General features: G+C 38.3%; 1 protein-coding gene across 2 annotated transcripts in view; it reads right to left on the reverse strand.

Moving 5' to 3' along the window:
• LOC5573048 (phosphatidylserine decarboxylase proenzyme, mitochondrial) overlaps window positions 1-26,715 on the reverse strand; it is a 49,578-nt gene extending 22,863 nt beyond the window's left edge. Inside the window, exon 1 of one of the 2 annotated variants that reach the window (XM_021849041.1) lies at window positions 26,481-26,715. In XM_021849041.1, the coding sequence (XP_021704733.1) occupies window positions 26,481-26,512 (32 nt within the window). In that variant the 5' untranslated portion in view covers window positions 26,513-26,715. The remainder of the gene's footprint in view (window positions 1-26,480) is intronic. The other variant, XM_021849044.1, reaches the window with a different exon arrangement.
• Between the last annotated feature and the right edge of the window lie 678 nt (window positions 26,716-27,393).

Below are 27,393 nucleotides of genomic sequence, written 5' to 3' on the forward strand. Positions count from 1 at the left end.
ATAACGGGAACTGGGTGGCGGATAGGTCTCAACAGCTAGCAGCTATAGGGACGACAGGACGATACCCAATCCAAGAAGTAGTCTCTAGCTCAAATGACGGTTTTGCGATAGCAAAAATCAACGGCGTGTTCTATTGCAGTTGTTACGCGCCCCCAAGGTGGTCGATTGAGGAATTTTCCCACATGGTTGACAGGATGATGGCCGAACTAGCTAATCGGCAGCCAGTAGTGATAGCTGGCGACTTTAATGCATGGGCAGTGGAGTGGGGTAGCCGCTGCACCAATCAAAGAGGCCAGCTATTGTTGGAATCCCTGGCCGCATTAAATGTAGAGCTGGCAAATGTGGGTACAGTGAGTACCTTCCGCAGAAATGGTGCAGAATCGATCATCGACGTGACGTTTTGTAGTCCTAACCTTTTAGGTACCATGAACTGGCTCGTTGATGACGGTTATACTCATAGCGATCATCAATCGATTCGCTATAGTATAATACCAGGCGGGCAGAAGGCAGCGCGATGTAACTCGACCCAAGCCCGAGGATGGAAAACAGCGCGCTTCGACGGCGAAGTATTCACTGAAGCCCTGAGGCGCGAACGAAACACTCTGGACCTAAACGGTGAAGAGCTAGTTGCTATGATATCACGAGCGTGTGATGCTTCCATGCCGAGAAAAGCCCCTCCTAGAGAGAACAGGCCGCCAGTGTATTGGTGGTGCGAATCAATTGCAAATCTTCGAGCAATCTGCCTTCGGGCTAGACGAAGAATGCAACGCGCACGCACAGAAGCACAAAGAGAGGAACGCGGTGCAGCATTCAGAGAGGCAAAGTTGGCTCTCAAAAAGGAAATCAAGAGTCGAAAACGGGCATGCTTTGAAAGTCTATGCGAGAGTGCCAATTCTAGTCCATGGGGTGACGCCTACAGAGTGGTAATGGCTAAGACCAAAGGAGCCATAGCGCCCCAAGAGAAATCGCCCGAGTTGCTGCGATCGATAATCGATGTACTCTTCCCGCACCATCCCATAAGCCCATGGCCCCCAGCGCCGTATGCGGCAGATGAAGGAGAAGAAGTGGCGAGAGTGACGAACGAAGAGCTGGCAGAAGTCGTGAAATCATTCGCGTCAAACAAGGCACCGGGACCCGATGGTATCCCGAATGTTGCCTTAAAAGCGGCAGTGAACACGGATCCGGACATGTTCAGAACCACGATGCAACGCTGCATTGATCAAGGAATCTTCCCGGATGTATGGAAGCGACAGAAATTGGTGCTACTACCAAAGGCGAGGAAACCACCAGGTGACCCGTCGGCGTATAGACCTATCTGTCTACTAGATACGACGGGCAAGTTATTGGAGAGGTTGATTCTCAACAGACTAGTACCGTATACGGAGAGTGCGGACGGCCTGTCCAACAACCAGTTTGGATTCAGAAAAGGTAAATCTACTCTGGACGCCATCCAGTCGGTCGTTCAAACAGCTGAGGTGGCAATCGAGCATAAAAGGAGCGGCATCCGTTACTGCGCGGTTGTCACTCTGGATGTGAAGAATGCGTTCAACAGCGCAAGCTGGGAAGCAATAGCACACGCGCTTCACCGCCTCAAGGTACCGGTGCAGTTGTGTAAGCTTCTAGAAAGCTATTTTGATGGTAGGATTCTACTGTATGACACAGAGGAGGGGCAGAAAAGCGTTCGAATTACCGCGGGAGTACCTCAAGGTTCAATCCTGGGCCCGCTGTTATGGAATGCGATGTACGATGACGTACTGAGGCTGCCCCTTCCGACAGGTGTTAAGATTGTTGGCTTCGCCGACGATATCACCCTAGTGGTCTATGGTGAATCGATGGAGGAAGTAGAGTTGACAGCAGCGCACTCTATTTCCCTGGTTGAGGAATGGATGAAGTCTAGGAAACTAGGACTGGCCCGTCACAAGACTGAGGTGGTGGTGGTCAACAACCGCAAGTCCGAGCAACGGGCGCTTATCTCGGTAGGTGATTGCACCATAGAGTCCAAGCGATCCCTTAGGCATCTTGGGGTAATGATCGATGACAAGCTGAGCTTCGCTAGCCACGCTGAATATGCCTGTAAAAGGGCATCTACGGCTATAGCGGCGCTTTCGAGGATGATGTCTAACAGCTCTGCTGTAATTGCCAGCAAACGCAAGCTGCTGGCAAGCGTGGCGCTATCCATACTAAGGTATGGAGGACCAATCTGGTTAAAAGCGCTTAGAACGAACAGAAACCTAAAGCGGTTGGAAAGCACGTACAGGATAATGTGCTTAAGAGTAGCAAGTGCATACCGGACGGTATCTAAAGAGGCCGTGTGCATCATAGCCGGGATGACGCCCATCGGGCTCATCATCAAGGAAGATGTTCAATGCTTCAACCAAAGGGGTACCAGAGGAGTCCGCGACACGTGTAAAGAGGAAACGCTTAGAAGCTGGCAGCAGGAATGGGATAACTCCACTAAGGGTAGATGGACCCATCGACTAATACCAAATGTGTCAGATTGGTATGGTAGAAGCCATGGGGAAGTGAACTTCCACCTGACGCAGTTTCTGTCAGGACATGGTTGCTATAGACAGTACCTGCATAGGTTCGGGCACTCAGAATCTCCTGCGTGCCCCAATTGTGCTGGTGTAGAGGAAACAGCGGAGCATGTCGTGTTCGATTGCCCCCGTTTCATTGTTGTGAGAGGTCGCATGCTCACTACATGCGGAGGGGACACGTCCCCCGACAATATTATAGAGAGAATGTGTGCGGATGCCGAGTGCTGGAATGCAGTAACTACGGCTGTCACTCACATTATGTTAGAATTGCAGCGTCTATGGCGCGCCGACCAAGAGTTGGCTGCAGAGGATTAGCCCTGCCGAGGCTGGTCCCTTGTAACATTGTTTAAGTCGGCTAGGAGAAGCAGTTTGCCTAGGCTACTTCTGCTACACGTGTTGTGCTATATGCACTGGTCCCTTCCCGAAGAAATACCGTAAGGTGGTTCCGGGGAGATGAGGGTCTGAGTCCAAGGGTCATGTCGATGCACTGTTCACCACTTGAGCAATTCTAAATGAATTGCTCATGCACAGTGCATAGGCTGGTTTTAGCGGGTCGTCGTTGGTGCGTCATCCCCGCATTCCCTGAGTTATCTTCTCAGGGGATCTGTTTGCAGATTTCCCCCTTGTAAAAAACAAAAAAAAAAAAACAAAAAAAAAAGTACAAATGCAATAAGAACAATATTCTTCCCTCAACATCGATTGTTTCCAGTCGTGACGATAATGATGATGCTATTTGGATTTATTACCAAAACGTGCGTGGCCTGAGGACGAAAATAGATGACCTGCTTTTGGCGTCAACCGACTGCAATTTCGACGTGATCATCATGACCGAGACCGGATTGGACAACTGCATCAACAGCTTTTTGGTTCAGGCTTCAATGTGTATCGCTGTGATAGGAGCCCCGTCAACAGTAGTAAATCTCGATTTGGGGGTGTTCTAATTGCTATTGCTCAGCGTTATGTAAGCAGCGTTGAGCGAACCGTAAGTGCGCAGAGTTTGGAGCAGATCTGTGTTTCGTCGACAATCAAAGGTAGGAAGGTTTTCATGTGCGCGATCTATATTCCACCGGATAGAAGTCAAGATGTTAATGTGATCAATGACCACCTTTCGGCATTGAATGAACTTTGCGAGAAATGTTCACTTGGCGACGCTGTTTTGGTGTGTGGCGATTATAATCAACCTCGTATGAACTGGTGCTTGGTTGATAACACTGTTCAATGCAACAGTCGTCAACTACCGTTAGCCAGCAGCACTCTGGTGGACGGTATGGATTATTTGTGCCTCGCCCAAAGGAATCTTGTTCGCAACCAGCTGGATCGCACTCTTGACTTGGTTTTTTGCCTTTCTGAATGTGTGGCCGATGTTGACTGTTCGTTAGCTCCGATGTTACCCGTTGATTCTCATCATCCCCCGCTCGAAATCTCTTTACCTGCGTGTTTGGTACGCGACGAAAGGATTGCCCAACCTCAAGAAAACCGACCACTGAATTTTCGTCAAATCGACTTTGACGCTCTTCTGGACTATTTGCTAATCATAGACTGGAACGAAATATTTCTTAGCAATGACATTGATCAAGTGGCCGAAAATTTTTGCTCCATTTTGAACAATTGGCTTGCATTGAATGTCCCACGAATACGACCGTCAGTTTCGCCCGCCTGGAGTACGCCTCGCTTGCGGGAACTAAAACGCGCGCGTAATGCTTGCCAACGTAAACTACGTCGTCAACGCACGCCAAGCAATAAACGAAAATTTCAACGAGCCAGCAATGCATACCGTTTTAAAAATGCCTCTCTTTACAAGTTGTACATATTGCGTGTACAAAGAGATTTGAGAAGGAATCCTCGTGGTTTTTGGCGCTTCGTCAACTCCAAACGAAAAAGTTCTGCAATTCCAACGAACGTCTTTTTGAACGAGCAATGTGCTAGGACTGCCGTAGAATCAAGCCAATTATTCGCCAGGCACTTTGAAGCTATATTTGCTGCAAACACCGCATCAATACAGGAAGTAGCTGACGCAACTCGAGATGTCCCCGCAGATGTTGTTGATCTTAGTGCATTTACCATAAATCCCGATATGGTCTTATTGGCCGCGAAAAAGCTAAAACGGTCGTATGTTCCTGGTCCTGATGGATTACCGGCAATTATTATTTGTCGTTGTATTTCTGCATTGGTACAACCATTGTGCGATATTTTCAATCAGTCACTCCAGCAAGCAAAATTCCCACGCATCTGGAAACAATCGTTCATAACACCCGTTTTCAAACGCGGTGATCGCCATGATGTTACAAACTATCGGGGTATTACAAGCTTGTCAGCTGTTTCGAAACTGTTCGAAATAATAATGTGTGGAATTATCTTCGAAACAACAAAATGCTACATCTCCGTTGAGCAACACGGATTCATGCCTAGCCGATCGGTTACTACAAACTTATTGACTTTTACGTCGAAATGCATGAAGAGCATGGAAGAAAAGGCACAAGTTGACGTAATTTATACCGACTTAAAAGCTGCGTTCGACAAGATTGACCACCGAATACTTTTGCACAAACTGTCCCGCCTCGGAGTATCTACGCATTTGGTTTCTTGGATGGAGTCGTACCTTACGGGACGAGAGCTGCGAGTAAAAATCGATGGATGTGTATCATTACCCTTTTCGAACAAGTCTGGTGTCCCACAAGGAAGCAACCTTGGACCGTTGCTATTTATTATTTTCTTTAACGATGCTGGCTTGGTTCTCGGTGAAGGATTTAAGCTGATTTATGCCGATGATCTCAAACTGTACATTGTAGTACGGACTGAAAATGATTGTATGCGTCTTCAGAACTCGTTAACACTGTTTGCCGATTGGTGCCGCAGAAACAAGCTAATTATTAGCGTAGAGAAATGTCAGGTGATCACTTTTCACCGCAAGATGCATCCAATTGTTTTTCACTACGAAATTGATGGGATCATTCTCAACAGAGTTGATCATGTGACTGACTTAGGGGTTCAGCTTGATGAGAAAATGTCGTTTGAGCTGCATCGTTCTGCAATCATCTCAAAAGCAACGCGTCAGCTAGGCTTTATTTCCAAGGTTGCCAAGGATTTTTCAGACCCGCACTGCTGGAAATCATTGTATTGTTCCCTGGTACGCCCTATCTTGGAAAATGCATCCGTCGTTTGGCATCCGCACCAACTCACGTGGAGTCTAAGAATTGAACGGATTCAAAAGAGGTTCATTCGTTTGGCACTAAGAAACTTGCCATGGAGGGACCCCGATAACCTGCCACCGTATCCGGATAGATGCCGACTCCTGGGACTAGAAACATTGGAGCAACGATGAAAGGTACAGCAATCGTTGCTTATAGCAAAGTTACTAAATGGCGAAGTCGATGCTCCAGAACTGCTTAGTTTGCTAGAATTTCGTGTTCCTAACCGAGTTCTCCGGAGTACAACACTGCTCCAATCAAGTTTCCATCGCACCGTATTTGGATACGACGAACCCATCTCAGCGTGCATCCGAGCATTCTCAGCTGTCGAAAAGTTTTTCGAGTTCGATGAACCGACGAGGCATTTTGCTAATAGAATACGATCTGTAGTTCAGTAATCTGTGTTAAGTGTATGTTATGTTCAAGTTTTTATTCATTAAGACTAATTTGTCAGATGGATTATTTTAAATACAAATACAAATACAAATACAAATACAAAATCAAAATGAAGTCAAAATCCAAGATGGCCGCCTGATTTTATCACTCGACTTGATTAAAACACCAACGATTGAAAGCTTGTTTCTTTGTTGTACAAAAAATAATGTTTGCATTGATTGCACTCGCCATATACGTTAAAATCGTTGAACATGATTTAGAAATCATTTCATAGGGTTGTTATCATTGCTCACCTAGTTTTTGTAGCCTATCTTACGCAATGTTTCCTCAGCTTTCTGATGGTGATCTCAGAATTCATAACGAGCGGTGCGCAGATGGTGAAAAAACGATTTTTCTAACAAAATTCAAGATGGCAGCCAGATTCGCAATGGCCGCCAACATATTTTTAACTTTAAATGAAAGCTATATCCTTTCTTTATACGATGCCACTAAGTTTGCTATGTGTTCCAAGCGAAATATGAGACATATCACGTGAAGAAAAACCCAAGATTTATCAAAAAATGGTCTTTTTCGCAAACTGTTTAGCTAGTTGGCGTACGAGGGGTCCACCAATTTGAGAAAACCGCAAGGACCACCCTTAAGTTTTATCGAGAACTAGCGATCAGTGACATAAAATTGGAATTCTAACGATGAGTGCCGATGGCGGCCTGGTTTCAGCGAGAATTGCTCATTATATTGCAACGGAAATCTGATATATTTCTGTTATAATCTGTTGTGCAAATATTATCAATATATGAGTCATTAGAAATTTTTATATTAACAATTTTTTAAACTGTTTGTCGTGCTTTGAAAACAGACACAAAAACTGCTCTATTTTTTATATGTATTACGTTGAGAAAATTTCAAATTGTAAACACAACTACTATGATATCGCAACCATAGCAAGAGACTGTTCTGTATTATTCGTGGTTTTGTGAAAATATTGTAGTTCTTAGAGCAAATAGCCATTAAAAATGTTGTGAAATTTTTTATTTTTTCAGAATTTAAAAATTTGAAAAATAAAATCAATTAGTCATCTTGATAAATATGAAACAAGAGCACAAATAGTATATTTTTGTGTTACATGGTATTTTGTGAAAATATTTAAGTTTTATAACGAAATTTCATCGTTTCATTTATACAAGCTTGCCAACTCTAAATGATAACATTTTATTTAACATTTTCAAATCATAAAATCATGGAACTTTGTGGTCAATTTCAGGATGTTCTTCTTCTTCTTCTTCTTGGTACTACGTTAGCTTAGTGTTCTTATGAACACTTCCACAGTTATTAACTGGGAACTTTCTTTGCCTAAATTGCCTTTTTCGCATTCGTACATCGTGTGGCAGGTGCGATTATACTCTATGGCCAGAGAAGTCAAGGAAATTTCCATTACGATAAGATCCTGGACCGACTGGGAATCGAACCCAGACACCTTCAGCATGGCTTTGCTTTGTAGCCGCAGACTCTAACCACTCGGCTAAGGCTAAGCCCCTTTCAGGCTGTTATTACGATCAAACTTTTCTGGTACTTTCCACAGTTTTGTGGAAATGTTTTAGTTCTTTAAAAATCATCAAAAATGTTCTGTAAATAGATTTACTTTAATATATAAGAATGCTCCAAACCCTTAAAATAATATGGTCTGGAGGCAATCAGTGATTTGCAGTTGGGTGACAAAACGTCGAAGGGACAAAACATCGAAGGGTGGAAATTGGAAGGGAACGAAAATATCTTGGAAGAATTAGTGTCTTCCGAAAGAAAAAGTAATTCGATATTTTTTCTTTTCGATGTGTTATTTCTTTCGACATTATGGCATTCAACGTTTGTTGTTTTTTTAAACGTTCTGTCAATTCATACAGTGAAACCTCCATGCAACAGCAATTCTTTGGAAAGCTGCTTCTAGGGACCATCATAGTAACCATGAAATTATGTTTTTAGTATGGTTCCATGAGTCGATATCGAGTCATGGAACATCGACTCATGGAGGTATCACTGTATATAAATCTGAAAAATTTTAGGCCAATGTAGCAATTTCAAAATTACAGGAGAAATTTTAAATGTTTCTGTATTATACATGATTTTGTGCAAATATCGTAGTTTTTGGAACGAACAGCTATTAGTAATTTTGAGCACACTTAGTTTCTTGAAAATTCAAAACAATTTAGAAACTTATACAGATGATAAAATTAAACTTCGGTATTAACAGAATATTTTTGTATTATACGGTAATTTGTAAAATATTGTAGTTTTTTCAATAAAATTTCATCGATTATGTTGTGTAAACTTGACAACCCTAAATATGAAAATATTTTAAAACCACAAAACCCATGGATCATTGCGAAACTGTTGTTAGGATCGTATTATTCCTATATTATTCACAGTTCTGTGAAAATGTTGTAGTTCTTTGAAAAACATAAAAAAATAAATAAAATATGTTTATTTTTATATCTAACAATGCTTCACATCTTTAAATTGATAAGGTCTAGAGGCAATCAATAAATTGCAGAAGAAATTTCAGAATTTTCTAAATTATACAAGATTTTGTGAAAGTATTGTAGTTCTTTGAACAAACAGCTATGAACGATGTTCAGAAAATTTGTTTCTTATGAACATTTAAAGAGTTAAAAATTATAAAACTGATTAGTTATTGCGATAAATATAAAATTACTGTTGAAAACCTGTATTTTTCTGTACTTTTCACTATTTTGTGAAAATATTGTAGTTTTTCCAACATAATTTTTTTTTATCAGTGTTCAGCTAATTTGGTGGCTTTAAATATGAGTATATTTAGGATCATAAAATATTTGGGTCATCGCGATAAATTTCAAGTTATTGTTGAAAATGTATTTTTTCTGTGTTCGACACAAATGCCAATTGTTTGGTTACACTAATACGATCATCATACAATAAAAAATTCTATAGGTTATCGCGATAAATTTCAAGTTACCGTAATCCGGGGTAACATTGATCATTTTTCTGAATGTTTCTTCAATATTTCGTTTGAAAATGCAAATGTTGCAAATTTTATATTTTTAAAACAAGTACTGCCACCCATAGCTCGAGACCATATACTGTATTTTGTTAATTGAAAGATTTAAGCGTGCTAAAAAAAATGATTTAGGCGATTTTTTGGATTATCTGATATGGGGTAACATTGATCACATCAGTGTTGATAGACTCACACTCAAAATCTCTATCAAAACGCTCTCCCGTGAGAGCAAACTCATTAGAGATCTGCTTCGCAAATCTCACGCTTGAGATTTTGATGCAAAATCAACTCAATCAACTCAAACCGTAAAAAATGATTCAGTCGCACAACCCGGCAAAAATTCGTGAAACCCGAATGTTGTTGTTTACGTTAGAAAGGATTAACATAATTTTACCAGACTAACAAGAAATTAATGCCGTGTGTGAGTAAACTGTGGAAATACGAGACAATGAGTTAAAAAGGTGAGCCAACTCATCCATGATTTTTTGACTGCTGAGTTGCATGATTGACAACTCACACATGAAAAATCTCAAGCGTGAGTTGTGAGAAATTGAGTTTTTCACAACACTGGATCACATATATAAACAAAGTTCGGTAATACTGAAAATGTCGTTACTTACTTAAACCATGGCCCCAGAAGCCGAATATGAAGGCCAAACGCTTACAAGTCATTTACATTTTGAGTTATTTTAAAATTAAAAACACCTCGAACCACGGAATACGCCTAAAGGTAGGCAATTTCCTAAGGGAATTCTACATTCTTAACAGTAATTCGGTAATGTTGCCTAATTGAGCATACTTATAAAAGTTTTGACAACGGAATCGTTCTCGTCGATGCCATTTTTAGTAAGAATCACATTTTCCTTGCTTATATCGTTTGCGCAACTTGTGTGAGACATGAATCTTCGGTAGTGTCATCCTTAACAATTAAAATCTTTATTTCAAAAAGTTCATAAATTTACGTACAAGGTGAACTCAATTTTCTTAAAAACATTAACTTTCATCAGCTCATGAATATAAGAAAGAGAAGCACCATTCATAATTTGGAAATGTTTCATCAATAAATGATAATACGTACTTTTGATGAGATGAGTCATGCCGATCAATGTTACCCCGCTGATCAATGATACCCCGGATTACGGTATCTACAAATTACTGCCGGTAAGATTTATTTTTTAGGACTTGCTCCGGTGTTTTAGGTATTACAAATTAAACAGTAATTCCTAAAAATATTTCAAAAATCTGACATAAATCTAGAAGCCCATACATTTCTGAAGGTGCCAAAATTTTACAAATCGGACAGCCGAGATATAGTGGGTTGAATTTAGCGTTCCAACTGATTTTTAGGCTTCGTCCTCCGTATGTTAAGCCAGCAAAAAGTTATGAACGATCAAAATATTTCATGCCAACGTAACGCTCATGGTTTTGAAATTCCAATTTCACTCTTGTATAGAGAAGAAAGACGTAGTCCTACGTCAAAAAGTTACTAGGATCACCTACACTGGTAATCCACACGTTTGATCCGTGTGTTTAAAATTATGGATCGATTCATGAACGTCTATATCAATTTGTTGTGATTTTCTTACAAACTTGGTATGCGTTACACATTCAATTCTTTAGTTTTGCTTCATGGACTGATTCATCAATCGACAACATGAATTCCATAGTTTTCCACATAAGTTCCTGAAGCATTCCATTTCAAATTCGTATGCGTCAACCTATGGGTGCACCCAACACGGATTCAGTGTGTTTCATCATCAGGTTCAAGTTGGTCCATTTGAAAGCGATGAGCTTGCTGTTGATTTACGTGTTCAAAATTTCTAAATTTTTGTGATCAACCCATAGCGAACTAAATTGCGGTCGGACCTCGTGTCGAACTACAGTCATCATCATGTTCGAAAGAGAAGAAGCTAATTCTGAAGCTGAAAGTGTTAGAGTAAAATTTGCGGATTCGTTTTTCTTTCTATTAGTGAAGATGTCCGAGTGAAGATGAGCATTCTAGTTTTCTACACATAACATGCATGGTGTTAGAGACAAATCGGATTCCACTAACAGATTTTCCTAGCTTTCAGCTTCGAATGAAATTAAACATGCTAATCCAGGGCTTCCCAAATTATGGATTCGCGGCGCTTCGTTTGTTGCGGACTAACTTGTTTGAAAAAAAAAACATTCAAGTGAGCTTACGACAAGCAGAGGAGCCTCGAATCCATATTTTGGGGAGCGAGAGTTCTTCTATCATCATCTTCTTTCAGTGTCATGGCATTAATATTCTATCACACATGACTATCAAAAGCCACTACATTTTGAAATCAACAAGCAAATCAGTAGGTTTTCATGATTTAATATTTAGACATTTATGTTTGTTTCACATGACAACCTAATGTTAATACACATGTTATTATACCATGAACTCAATGACGAAATCCATATGGCTACCACACTCAAGTCATGTAGTTTTCCTCATTGCGCAAATCTATAAGAAAAATACACGACCTTGACGCGTAGATTTTTCTCAGTGTAGTGGATTATTTTCCAGTAGGATTGTCTACCTCCAATAGCCCTTGTTCTGATGAACAGCTTTGTCGAACACACCAACCTTCTAACTAATAAGGATTTTGAGATACATACACTTGAAGAAAATTTATCACTAGCCTGGCGGATAATTTATCAGTTCGATTTTTCACCTCCAGATAGCCCTCCTTCCTTAGCCGAGTGGTTGGAGTCCGCGGCTTCAAAGCAAAGCCATGCTGAAGGTGCCTGTGTTTGATTCCCGATCGGTCCAGAATCTTTTCGTAATGGAAATTTCCTTGACTTCCTTGGGCATAGAGTATCATCGTACCTGCCACACAATATACGAATGTGGAAATGACAACTTTGGCAAGGAAAGCTCTCAGTTTATTACTATGGAGTTAAGAAGCAGGCTTTGTCCCAGTGAGAACTTCATGCCAAGAAGAAGATATGGACCACGTTTTTAAAGTACTGTGAAAACCAATTTTCATTAAATCTTTATGAAATCTTGGATAAATACTTCTTAAATATCAATGAAAAATACAAAAATACTTTTAAAATTAATAGTTCAAATATTTTTTTTTTACTTTTGTCCGCTTTGGCATCACTGCCTACTTTATCCTCACAACCCCTATATAAAGGCTATCATATAATAGGGAGAGGGCTTACCACCGGAATAGACCGTCCGTAGTGTTAATTCTTAGACAACTGAAGCGACCACTACCGACACCACATGGCATTAGGCTGATCGGAAAAGGAATTAATATTGATGATTTCGTACCCAATATGCAACAAATTCCTTAAATTTGTGTATATCGCAGAAGGTCAATAAGCCTGCTTAATCCAGGCAGGGTGTCTACTCGTTTAGCAAAATGAAATTCCCTGATATTTCCAGGTTTTTTCCAGGTTTTATAAAAATAATTCCAGGTTCAAGAAATACTGTAATTTTATATGTCTAAAAAAAATTACTAAACGGAACTTTCAAGTGCATCAGTATGTGTCTTCTTGAAAGTATTTTTTGTACAAATTATGTACCATTCATTTCCATCGGTCGTTTGGATAACTTAGACAGCTTCATGGGCGCTAAATTAAACTTTATTTGGATATGTGGCAATATATCTACAATCTAAATCAACACAAATAATTCGTAAAACTTTTGGATCCCGGATCCATTTTTTTATGATTGAAACACGGATTATCAAGCCCCTGGGTAATCGCGTTCGACCGTATAACATTTGACTGTGGTAATATGATTAAATTATAAATGTTTGCATTTCATTCGAAAAAGTTCTAAATTAGTCATGATTGTTACGAAATTTCGAATTGATTGTTGTTCAAGTTCCAGTTTACTTTTCGAATTTTTTTTTATATGTTAAATATTTTCCAATAATTTAAAAAATTAAATGAGTTTCTTGAAAATATGAAATTTAGAAACCTCTTTCCAGTAAAAAAGAGATTAAAAAGTAATTAAAAAGAGACCGAAAAGAGACAAAACAGTAATCAAAAACCGAAACCTAACAGGAACCAGGGCAAAATAGTTTAATCAGACCAGACATTTCTCTAAAAATATGTTTAAAACTTTTTTTTTCAAATATTTTTTTTTGCGACATTACGACGACATGCCAGCACATCTGGTATATGCCAGTAAAGGACAAACATTCATTGATGTATTACGACGACATTACGAAAGGGATGGATTCATATCTATATTTAAAATATCCACTCTCCAAAAATTTTCCTAAGGAATTCCTTCAAAAATTTTGTTTTTTATATCTCAGAATAGAACCAAGATTTTTCCAAACATTATCACAAAAAATACCACAAGGCTTTCATCAGAAATTCCTCCAGATATTTTTTGTGAAAGAACCCTTAGTACTCGAGGATTTTATCCGGTGTGTCTCCAATTAGTTTTTTCTAGAACATCCTCCAAGACTCCCGTTTAAAACATGTTGTAATATTCAACTAGAAACTTCTCCAGATGCCTCCAAGGATTTCTTAGGATTTTCTACAAAATTGTTCTTTAGAATTTTTTTAAGATTTTGACTACAAATTTCACTGAGGATACCTTCAGGATTGCGCCTAGGATTTCTTCTCGGAAATTCTTATATTAATTCTAAGATATTTCTCAAGAAAGTTTTCAAAACCTTTTTCTCAAGCATTCTTCCAGGAGTTTTCACCAAGGAAATTTGAATGTAATTTCCCAGAAAGCTGAGAATTTAAAAAAAATCCTTGACGTAAATTTATGGGTATCTTCTGTTAGGGGAAGACGGGGTAAGAGCGCCCGCCGGGGTAAGACGGACCACCTCCAGTTTGGAATGAAAACGGCGGTTTTCTTAAAAGTTCATCAAGCACTTTGCATAAACACAAGATTTTTGTCATTTCGAGGCATTTAGGGTGATATTTTAATGGAATTTTCCATAACAAATATCGAAAACAAAGTTTTTGCTCGTCGATATTGAATTTGATCTAAATTTGACAGATACTCATTTAAGGATTTCGGAAGGGATTTTTTTGTGAAAACATTACAAATTACCTGTCCATGCTTGAACAGCAATGTGAAATATGCATTAGTGAAGTGAAAAATTAATTGTAAATATTTTAACTTAAAAATAAGGCCATAGTTCTGAAAATTGCGCTAGTGGGGTGAAACCGACCACTGTTAGTGGGATAAGATCGCCACCCCTAATTTATACCAAATAAAATGCCTGAACCATTTTTAAAGTTGTAACTAAGTTGTACATTACTATTCAAGTAAAATGAAATCAATTTTGATAAAAAATACAAGCCAAATTCGCATATTTTTCCACAATAAGGGTGTCTTAAGGGGATGATAAGTATATATCTATATTTTTTGAATTATTAAACCCTAAAAATGATTCAACATCTACGTTAATCAATGTAGAATTCATAATACATTATTCTTTTAAGAATCACAGGGAACTGATATGTTTTATCGTAAAATTGTGTACGAAAATCGTGGTGGTCGCTTTTACCCCGTGGGTGGGCGGTTTTACCCCGTCGCTAAAAATAATCGTTATAAGACATCACTTTTTCAAGCTTCAAGAAATAAATATTTTTTTGCAAATACAACACTTCTTCTTCTCTCTGGCGTTACGTCCCAACTGGGACAAAGCCTGCTTCTCAGATTAGTGTTCTTATGAGCACTTCCACAGTTATTAACTGAGAGCTTTCTTTGCCGATTGACCATTTTTGCATGTGTATATCGTGTGGCAGGTACGAAGATACTCTATGCCCTGGGAATCGAGAAAATTTCCTTTACGAAAAGGTCCTCGACCAGCGGGATTCGAACCCACGACCCTCAGTATGGTCATGCTGAATAGCTGCGCGTTTACCGCTACGGCTATCTGGGCCCCTTTTAATTCATATGTCAAAATCAAGAACCAATAAATCATTTTTCTGCGCAGCATGTCGTTTTTTGAAGCCTTGGGTATGATCAAAAAATATCACAGGTGTTGCAAATACAACACCTGTGATATTTTTTGATCATACCCAAGGCTTCAAAAAACGACATGCTGCGCAGAAAAATGATTTATTGGTTCTTGATTTTGACATATGAATTAAATTGCTTAGGCGGGCGGTCTTACCCCGTCTTCCCCTACAGTTACTTATGTAATTTCTTAGGCCACTCTTGATTAAAGAGGATTTTCAGGAAGACTTGCTCTTGAAAAACTTTTAGAAGATTTCCAAGATTATTGCTACGATAATAATAAAAAAAGAAAAATCATAATATCTTGCAGGATATTGCGCAAGATCTCCTGGAACACTGGACGAAATTACTAGAAAATTGTGTAGGAATAATCATTCCTACAGGCGAAGCATTTCATAGAAAAAATTTCTGTGGTGTTAAATTGTGTGGAACCTTAAAAGAACTTTTCAATATTCCATGGGGATTTTTTGAGAAATTCATTGAAAAATGTTTGGATGAACTCTAGTGATCCTTGGATGAAATGCTGGAGAAATTCCTAGAAAAAAAAACTCTAAAGAAACTTAATAATGAAACACAGGTCGAATTGAGGAAATTATTTGAAATGTTCTCAATATATTCACTCGAATAACCCCTCGAGGAGCTTTTGGATCTATTCTTTGGAATAACCGTAGACGAAATGGCGTTGAAATTCTTGTCAAGTTTTCTTGGGAGAAATTCTGTGGGAAACTTCAGGATTTCCTGAAGCAAATTATGGAGGAACTCCTGTAAGCATCCTATGAAAAAAATGCTGAAGCAATTTCTTGAAGAATTCATAATAAAATCTTTGGAGAAACCACAAGGATATTTCCTGAGGCTGTTCTCGAGAAATACGAGAAGAAATTTTGCATCTCAGTTATCTGCAAGCAAGATAAGGGAAGAAAAGAGACTTTAGATACTATTTTGGTTAAAATAGAGACTTCAGACACCTTTTATCAAAAATAGAGACTTTTTAGAGACTTGCAAAAAATTGTATATAAAAAGAAACCTGATACCAGCCCTAGATATGTTAATCCTTTACCGAATAAATTTAGATACATTAAAAACATCAATCATGTTTTGATAAGCTTTAAGTTTTGATTTCATATTCGAAAGAATTCTCACTGAACAGCTCATATAGTTTTTGGAGAGCGGCGCAGCTGAATTTTTTTCGAATGAAGATAGTTTTCTGGCAATTAATGATAGCTCTGGGTTATAACGCAAAAATCCTTTGTCGTGAACATGTTCTATCATGAATTACTGCTTCAAAATAATTTCCCTGATTGTGATCGAAATTCCCTGAGAATTCCAGGGTTTTTCCAGGTTGAATAAAATTCCCTGATAATTCCAGGTTTTCCAGGTTTTTCCAGGTAGTAGACACCCTGCCAGGTTATGGTGCTCTAGTGCATGGCATGAGATCACAATGCTTCTCTTAAATTCATGTAACTATTAAGCCATGCCACGATTAACTCAATAGTGTCTAATGCGACACAAAAATCTAAACAGTAATTAAGATTCTATCTTCATTCAAGGATAGATTTCTGAATCACTACTATTCTGTAAACAAAATATTTAGTCGAACGCACCTCATTGGTCACCCTATGCCCTCCAATACTATTGTATCACTAATTTGAAGTTCAACCGCGTTCAACTACTGATAAGTGGGAGCAAGTAGTGGAAGCGTGCATCACATTCAGACAGACACGGATCAGACGCCGTCAAAACTATTAAATAATGAACGACTCGTCGACTTCATTCTTTGCGGCGAGATAAGGTCCCATATTACGTAGTATTGCCACCTAGCCGAATCGATTGTAACATGTGTAACAAATGCGTGTCGGATGGAAGTTTTAAAACTTTCTGTAAACAAGTTAAAAAGTGTTACGACGAATTTCTTCGATATGACGCATCACTGTGAACCGTTTCCTGAGATGATTGAATAAAGAGTGAAGAAGTAAATAAATTAATACCCTTCAATTAAACCTATTCAGTAAACAACGAACGGTAGTTCTGGAAGAACATTTTCTGATTCTGTCGGTAATTAATTAAAATTCTGTAAAGTTAGCCATGCATCCAATTTCCATACCTTGCACATTGTAAAGTGTAATCGCGACGTGGAACGAAACTTATCTCCCGCTATCTCCCATAGCATCAGCGTTATCAGTTCACTGGCACATTTCTCCAAACAAAAGGGAATGAGGCGCACATATGCGAAGGCCGGTTTTTCATGCCTATAGTCTGCGCGTCGTCTTGCTGAAATTTATAGATTAACAATTTTTGTGGTGGATCAAAAGTTGCAATTGGACGAATGGCGCACGTGAAATATGGTGCGATTCAGAAGAGCGGAAGACGTGGAAAAATTAACACCAAGCTTGCAGAGCGCATTGTACCTTCGTGCTGTGCGTACACGAATTCTCTCTGCTCTTGGAAGTTTTTTAACAACTACCTAAAGCAATAAAACAGTACTTTTCAGAGCTACTAAAACAGTACTTTTTTCTACTATTGATCACTTTACGATCCTTGTTTGGACCCGTGCCTTCGATTTTTCGTTTGACCCGTTGGCGAAAGCTAGCGGTGGTAATCCTTCTTGGACACCGTCTTGGGAAAAAACCTCTCGAAGGTCACGTCTTCTTTCGTTTATTAACTAAACATGGTATCAACAACAAACAAAAGGAAGGGTGAATCTCTGAATTCACTACTTCCTTACAGAAAAGTGGGATTTAAAACTATCACTAAACGTGCCAAGAATGGAAGAAAGGACGTTTCTCCGGAATGCGAACTTTCTTCCAAGGGTGAACTTTAGACAAATTTTCCGAACACCAAATCGAAGCAACTTCTAGCCCAGGCTCTTTGATTCAAGTGAATGAGCAAAGAGTGCCGCCTATCGTGGTCAGTTGTTCCGAATTTGGGGGATTTAGGCAGAAGATCTTGAACTATTAGGGGAATCAAGGTCTCCTTCCAAATCGCAAAGAAAGGAGACGGTTGCGTTTTGCCGGAAACTCTTAAAGATCGTGAACTTCTTCTCAAACATCTTAAAGAGAAGAAGCACAAATTTTTTACTTATGACGACAAAACTGAACGTTTGTTCAAAGTCGTCTTGAAAGGTCTCTCAAGTGACTATAAGTCACATGAAGAAAATGGAATAAATGATTTACTTGAATTTTCCTCAGTCCATGTAATCATTATGAAAAAGAGAGCCCAATCTGGCATTGTTTGGAAAGGGCTTCCTCAAGAATATTATTTAGTTCACATTAATAAAAGTGATCTAAATAATATTATAGCTTTAGAAAAAGTAAGACTTATGTTCGATATCCGTGTGACATGGGAACATTTCCAGAAACCTGGAAGAAATTTCCAGAATCTCACTCAGGGCCGTCGGTGCCAAGAGACTCGTGCCAGGCAAATGAACGGGAATGTCCGTTACGGTAATGGTCGTATCCGGAATTCCCCTAGTAGAATATCGGACAATGCTCATTTTTAAGTTAACGATCGCTTGATTAAGACTCATACCCATCAGGTGGATTATAATCATGCTCATTCACAAACTAATTTTGTTCCGCCGAATCTTTTAATTTCGAATGGATCTACCCAAGGAAAATCCTATGCCGATATCGTAGCAGGTAATTTGAACTCCTCCCCTTTTCATACTACGAGTAATCGTTCTAATTGTTTCAAATAAAATGGAAAAAAAAACTCTGCCGCCACAGGAAACTTCTACTCCTCTTCTTCGTCTCCCGAAAATCCTAACGGAAAATCATCAGATAATGTAGCTACTTCAAGTATCATGTCTCTCTGTGATTTTATTTTTCTAACTGAACAATTGAATCAAATGATTGATGCAATGTTCAAAGCCACCACTATGCCTGAAGCAGTCCAAGTTGGTGTAAAATTTACTACTCAAATTGTTATTGGATTACGTTTTTCTAATGGATCCAAATTATTTAAATATTTTAAATTGAAATGCTCGTTATTTGAGTGGTAAAGAGGGCAAGCTGTTTAATTTTCTAACATATAATAACATACAAATAGCAGTTCAGTCGCCCCACAGTTATGGATAGCACACAGATATGGATCAGAGTTGGATTTAAGGTAGAATATCTCATCTAATAGAGTTGCTGTTACGCATATCAAATTTTCTCTGTTCCTGGGAAATTTAATGTCTATTATATTCCTAGAAGAGTTGATTCATATCTGTGGGGTGTTGAAAACCATACCACAGCTTAGCATCAAAGAAAAAGCGATTCCAAAAACCGCCAGAAAGTATGCTTACACTAACACTACATTCATTTACTTCGCAGATAACTTGCTTTTATAGTGTTTTGATCCATAATATGAGTCAGTTTGATCCTCAATAAGGAACCACTGATCCACATCTGTGGGATGGACATTGGTTAAAGTTTCTATAAAAATCCATACTTTTTCATAAATAATTGCAAATTTTAAGGTATATTCCTTGAAATATAGTTGTTTCTGCAGTGCCAGGGAGGTAATCCGATTCTGTAAAGCGTCACCATAATTTTAAATCATATTTTGTTCTGAAAAGTTACCCTCTAGTCGATCCATAAGTGTGGAGTAACTGTAGTGAAACTTAATTGAAACCTGGATCCTAACTATAAAGAGATCCAAACTTTTTTTTGTGTATCGTTATGTGCCCCATATGTGAGGGACTTGCAACCATCATTCATAGGCGTATATAACATCACCCTTTTTCGTCATTTCAAACCAAAGTTGTTTTAAATTTTAGGTGTTTCAGTTGAAACACAGCTTGGTAAATATACTTTCATAGCTGTGTATTTGCCTTTTCAATACACTGGGCAGCAAGCTAATTCGCTTCAAACTGACTTGCGGAAATTGACTCGCAATAAGTCAAAATTGTTTGTCATTGGTGACTTTAATGCCAAACATCGCTCATGGAATTATTCAGAAATGTATTTCCAACGACGAGATTTTTTTTGAATAGTGCTCTTTAGGATATTTCTCATGTCAATACTTTGATAGCCCTACTTGTGTTTCCTCTTCTATAAACCCTTCTACGATTGATTTGGTCAGAGGCGCGTCCACGTTCGAAGCAATGGGTAGGGCAAATAGTTTGTGAAGCTAAGAACAAATGCTGATCCTATGGAGGCTGAAAATTAAAAGTTTCTATATTTTTAAGGCGCTCAAAAACAAAAAAGTATAAGTGACATTTTGGTCAGTTTTGAGTTAAGTTGAGGAAATTGTATTGTGTCCAAGCGATCTAACAATATTTTTAGGTAATTCTATTGCAAAACAACACAAAAATAGCATAATTCTTAGAACACTGGCATGTTTTCTTGACTCTACAATTTGTAAAGAATAAAACAAATGCTGAAAAAACTTCAAAGTAGATTTACTCAAAACTAGTTTTTTGTCACTGACATCCCTTTGTTTTTAATTCCCTCATTTTCATGATAGTCGTTACCGCATTATTATGAAAATTTTTCGTCTTCTTACAGGGCTGGTAGCGACTGAGTGCCTTGAAAATATGAAATTAGAGACCTCTTGCCTGAAAAAAAAACCTAAGGGGAAAAAAAGCCGAAAAGAGACCAAAATAGGAATCAAGAAAACAAAACGAAACCCAATAGGAGTCAGGAGATAAGAGTTTGATTCTTCATAGCATCAGAGCAAATATTTCTCTAAGATCTTCTAAGAGTTGATCGTGACATTAAGCCAAGTATTACTGTATGAGCTTTTTATAATTTTCTCTAGGAATTTCATCAGAAATTTATTATGGTATTTGCCGAAATGTTCCGATATTACTCCGGAAATTTCTAAAGGAGTTCATTAAGTGATTGTTTCGCAAGAAATTTATCCACGAATTTTGTTTAGGATACCTCAAAAATTTAACATGGGTTTTCCCAAGGAGAACCACAGAAATTAAATTTCTCCAAAGATTATTCCAGTATTCCTCCAAAAATTCTTTGAGTAGTGTTTCAAGAGAGATATAACTCCTCCAAGATTGTATCCAGTGATCAATTCATCGAACATCCTCTAAGATTTCCGGTCAAATTGTCTTCTGAAATTCAATCAATAACTTCTCCAGAAATTTCTAAAGATTTTCTATAAATTGTTTTCCAGGATTTACATAAGATTTCCACTAGGGATTTCTCTGAAGATAAATTTCATCAAAATTTCTACAGAAATTTCTCCAGTAATTCTTTGTGATTTTCTCAAGTAAGTCTTGAAAGTATTTTTCAGGAATTCTCCCAGGAATGGCTCCAGGGAAATGGTAAAGATTTTTTTTCCGAAATCCATGAGGGTTTTTCAAAGAAAATCCAAAAGTGTACTCTGATAAAACTTGTGTAAGTTTTAAAGTCACCTTTAATAAACATGAATCTCTGAAATTTTTTCCTGGACTCTTGAGGAAGTTTTAGAAGAATCTCGGGATAGTAACCCGCAGAAGAAAGAAATTTCTCGAAAATCATTTTACAAAATCTCTATAGATATTTGTGTAGTAATGATCGGAGGAATCATTGAAAAAATGCTATAGTATTAACTAGAGATGGACAAAACGACTCATTTTAGTGAACCGATCCGAACCGAATCACTCATTTTAGTGAACCGGATCTGTTGAACGGTTCAGTGGCTTAGCGGGATCGCAAAGGCAGAGCGAACTGAACTGAGCGAACGAAAAAAGAGCGGCTCTCTCATGCGCGGCATGCGTCGTACCTATCGTAACTTTCGATCTCTCATTCTAACCCAGGAACAATGTACTCGGCTGATTTCCCCTACTCGAACCAAAGGTAAGAAGCAGAATGTGCTTCGCTATTCAAGTGGGCACTTTTTTCTCTCTATCTTACATCTGCCTGTGTGTAAGTGGGCGGGGCAAATTTGTCTGTCTATACTGAGAGCGCAGAGAGTACGGAGCAGCAGAAAACTTTGCTAGCATATGTGGCGTGGCGCGCAAAGCAAAGCACATGTCAATCGTTATAAAAAAAACCCGAGGAACGAACAAAGGAGAATAGGGGAAAAGAATCAGTTCGTTCTCTTTCCGGGTCATTATTTGTCTGATCTATGTTGACCCCTGCCAAAAAAAAGATCCGTGGATCATTCGTTCTTTTGAGTGATCCGGATCTTTTGAACGGCTCCGATTCTTTTTACCCACCTCTAGTATTAACTGAATTGCTTTAGAAATTCGTAAAAGAAAAAGATTTGTTTAAAGAACCCCTCCAGAAATTTCTTTATTTATGGGAGGAAATCAACATGAACAGGCGGAGGAATTCTTACAGGGATTCTTGAAAAAAAAAAACCCTTAAGCTAAGTCGTTGTGGATTTACTCGGAAGAAATTCAGTAGAAATCTTTGGAAAATTCGGATGAATGGTTAGTGAAAAAATGTCTGATTCTAGGATAAAAAAAATTAAGTAACACTTGAGGTAAAGACTTCCAGCATCCTTTGAAAAATCACTGGATGAATTTCTGGGACAATTGGTAGAGAAATCTCTAGAAGAATTTCTGAAGAGATGCCGGTAGGAGACCTTGAAGTTTTCTAAACAAAATGATAATCCCTGAAGCTTTACCTTGGGGAATCTGAGACGAAATAATTGAAGAGCCTGGTTGAAGCTTTTAATTTTCGTTGGAATCAGTTATAGTTTTTGAAGGTTTCTTTGCAGCCTGTACAATTTTGCATCATGATTCATTGAAAGCAGAAAAAGGCAAAATAGATATTTTAGACTTCCTTCAAAAATATAGACTTTTTACAGACTTGCATACAAAGAGATTCTTAGCTTAGCTTAGCTTAGCTTAGACTGACTACACATATCAATGGTTGCTATTCCGTGATTGACCGAAGTCAGTGAAAATGCACAAAGAATCAACTAGAAGTTCGGCTGGGATTGGCCATAATCTTCTTCAGTGTGCATAATTCAGTGCCTCTATTTATACAGGGTCAATAACGGCGCCGGCCACGTCCTTGCAGTCAGGTGGGATTGGGGGAAGGAATGTTAGTGTGTAACCTTTGCTTTTTGGAGACCGTGTTTGCCTCTGCATCTCCACAAAGGTTACTGGGAGGGATGTTTGTTAATGGGGAGGATTGTTGGGTCATAGGATTCACTTTGATAAGCGATTAGACCATGATAAACAATGATTTGTGAGATATATACATGCTTATACGTAAATATAATATTTTCATTTGATATGAACAATTTCTATGTAGAGGAAAATTATGCCGACACTTGAGGTGACGAACCATTCAAAGTTTGTTGAACAAATACCTAAATGTAACATTCCTACAGCTGTCAGGACGAAAGCATGTGTTATTATATTTTACTCATTTGAAAAGAAACAAAAAACTCGATTGGTTGGGACATTATAGAACACTCTTATTCTTATTCCGACACTTACAGTGGCGAACCATCCAAAGTTTGTTGAATAAAGTGAAACTTTCGCAAGTCTACACTTGTAGTGTCGAACCATTCAAAGTTTTTTTAATTACAAAAATAAAGGTATATAAGAGGTGTTCTGAAAAAAAAAATGTTAAACATAAATAAATCATGAATCAGAGTTTGTGTCGACACTTACAGTGACGAACCATCCATAGTTGGTTGAAAAATCATATTTACATCCCACCATTGTAACGATTGAATGTGCAGTCATACATATTTTATAGATTAGAAATAGTAGCATGAAACGAGCTCACCAATTGATCCGTTATCCTTGACTGAGCAGCCACAATCCACTTTCGGCTTCACTCGTTTGCTCGGCTATAAAAAAGCACTCAGGAAAAAAAAATAAGCGCGCGACCCAAAAAGAATAAAAAAAAAAAAACTGTTCGGGCTTTCTTGACGCACTGCCCAGGAGCAAGCGTCAAGGTCAAAGGATCAAACAGAACTAACCGATCGCGGCACTTTTTCAGTTACTCCAACCGAACTCACCGATCACGCCACTTTTTCACTTACTAGACCAACGCGCGACATGTTTGATCCTGCCCTCGCCGCTCGCCCCGGCAAAAGCAAGTGTCAAGGTCGAAAGATCAAACAGAACTCAGACTTGCATACAAAGAGATTCTAAATCTAAAAACATATATATTACCATTAAATATATTTTATTGAACAAATTTGACAAAAATGGCCCAAATTGCATGTCTTTACAACCAGTAAGGTTGTTCGAATTCCCTCATCTCTTCCTAGATAACAGATGGATACACATTTTGTGATGATGCGTAGTTTTTTTTCTTTGCACTGAAGTGACCCGACTAATCGCAAACGTTTTCAGAAGAAACTGAAGATATTTGAAAAATGTTTCATCGCGCATAAATTCCATCAAAAATATCGCTGGAATTCTATCTATTCTGCAAAAACAAAGCTATTTTTGAGAAAATGGTTATAACCTGCTTTAAATATGTTTATGAATTGTGCTACAGAATATCAGTAGGTATTTGATCAAATAATTGTTCAGGAATTGATTAAGAACTACTTCCAAAAATGTTTACGGTAATTCTAAATTAGCCAAAAACTTCTAGAGAGTGTGCAGTGGAGTTCTATAGGAATTGCTCTGAAAATCGTCAAGAGGTTCAGCAATGCTTTGGTAGATTATATCGAAAGTGATCCAACGTTCAGAAGTCGTTGGAACCATCACACTCGTGCTGTGTATAGCACGATGCCGCTGGTATTAGATTAGTTCATTACTTCATCCAAAGATTCTTCAATAATTTTCTGGTAACTCTCTAGGGATGTTCCAGAAAGTTCTCAAGAATTACTCCCAGGAGTGCTCACGAGAATTTGTCCCAGAACATACGCATGGTTGGCCATTGATACATATTTTTAAGAAACCATTCATTAATTCATTGAGAAATGCCAGAGAGAAGTGCTCCATTTGTATTTCTAGCGGTTAAAAAAGTTTTTTTTTAGCAATTATTACTTTACTTGCAAAAATGGAAGATTTCTCCAATTGCTTCAAAAACTCAACTTATAATATTCCCAAATAAACCAAATGCTCTTTAACTGAAACCTTCAAGAAGACATGTTGTCACAGTGAGAGGAGTTCCAAAAATTCAGATGAAGTTAAGTATCTAGGGCTCATGCTAGATACAAATTTGACTTTCACAAAACCAATTGAGGGTATTCAAGCCAGATGTAACAAATATATAAAATGACTGTATCCACCCATTAACAGAAAATTGAAACTTTGTCTTAAGAACAAATTTTTAATCCTCACACAAATTTTCAGGCCAGCCATGTTGTATGCTGTTCCAGTATGGACTAGCAGTTGTAATACCAGGAAGAAAGCTCTGCAGAGGACTCAAAATAAAATTTTAAAAAAGAATTTGAAGCTCCCTCTTTAGTATTGATGAGTTACACAGAATATCCAATGTTGAAACATTGGAACAAATGTCGAATAAATTTATTAACAATTGCCACAAAGATTGCATTGTATGTTTAGGTTAAATTAATTGAAAGCTAATAAATCTTCGTGCTGTTTAGATGAATACCTATAAGTAGATGAAAAATCGTATTTAGTACTAAACCATTCAATTCCACTATAGTTTGTACTTAATTGAAAGCGTTTTTTTTTCTCTCTTATAAGCAGGTGAAATCAACTCACCGGTAAAATTTATAACTGCTACGGCAAATTAAATGTACTACGTTGTTAACAAAACATTAATAAGAGCTTAATATTTTTGTTTAGTTTTACCAAATTAGGATGATAGTGTTTTCTAGCACAAAACACGAGAAGAAATGAATGCAATATTTGAAATGATACTAATAAACGAAAATAATCATTACACACATCATGACTATGATCATTTCAAATTCTTATGATATGATATCCGTAAATGTTTGAAAATCATGAATGAGTTGACGAACAGCACTAGCACTAACAGTTCCTAACAATGGGACGCACCCTCAAAGCGGCTTTAGATCTAACCATTCTATGTGATTGTGTAATCAGCATCTAAACACTGTGAATGAAGGCGCATAGATTTGATGCCACTTAACACACTGCCTTTCATATTCCTGCCCAAGTTCAAGTCCATCGTCTTCGATTCAGAAGAACAACGAAACGCACGTCTAAAAAAAGAATCACATTCCCAAAGGTTGTCTCGTGTAAAGCCAAATCAAGCCCAACAGGCACAGAAACATGTGACTGAAGAAAGCCAACAAAGTCTATGTGCTGACCACCTTCATCTATCCTATATCTACCAGGGAGGCACAAGAATCGTTCATACGTCTGGCTATGCGTCGTGGTGTGTATTATAATGGTCTTAATCCTATAACTAACGCAACATGTTTCCATTCCGTTCAAGACGCCGATGTCGGATGTTAAAATATGAACTAAGTCACAATATCATAAACCGATCTGATGTTCATCCCACTATATCGACGTAATCATCGAAGGTACTTACAATCGTGTTTTGGGCAGTAAATAAACAGCCATTTCCACTGTATGCACTAATGAAACGCACAATTGCAGAAGATTCCACTGATTAATTAATTCACGATACACAGCTTTCACAGAAATGATCTATTATTCAGACCCGCAAAATTAATCACGACCGCACAACCGTACGCCACAAAACAATCTGAGTGAAAGAACTGCGCCTGGAAAGCGAAGAAAGCGATTCACCTCATCGAGGACTGCGAGGAGCAATGTTTATGAATGGGACGCGGGCGATGTTACGAACACAAAAGCACGCGAAGCGATATGCACGCAGTTTGACGTTTCTAATCATATGGTTGGCCAGTGCAGTAGTTTGTTTTGCTGCGAAGGGAGGGGCATTGAAATGGCTGCGTTCCGTTCGTTGATCGCTTGAAATAATCGATTATTTCTGGACAAACATTTCAAAAGGGCACATCGACATTGGTAAACATTGGCTTTGCAAGGCGCTGTTGAGCCCAATTCAACTCGATCATGCTCACCAATACCACTATCGGGAAGAGCTAACATCAATCTTTCTGATAGTGGTGTTAGTTTGCGTGGGCGGGCTAAGAAGGGCTCAACAGCAACGTTTCTAAAAAAAGGCTCAAGACCTTTTGGGCCCTTTTCAAATGTTTGTCCAGATTTTCTCATATCAATGGCAGTGGTTCAATTTGTTCAACGAAGCGGTCATAAATCATTTTAGGGCTTATTCACAAATTTCATAACGCTGAAGGGGGTGGGTGGGTGTCGCTGGTGTTACGGCTCATACAAAATTTGTAGAACTTTCATACAAAAAGCGTTACGAGGGGGTGGGTGGGTATCGAAAATGGTTATTTTCAGCGTTATGAAATTTGTGAATGAGCCCTTACTCAATACTCCACTGCACTGTGACGTCACGC

This window comes from Aedes aegypti, chromosome 3 (genome assembly GCF_002204515.2).
Source record: "Aedes aegypti strain LVP_AGWG chromosome 3, AaegL5.0 Primary Assembly, whole genome shotgun sequence".
Lineage (NCBI taxonomy): Eukaryota > Metazoa > Arthropoda > Insecta > Diptera > Culicidae > Aedes > Aedes aegypti.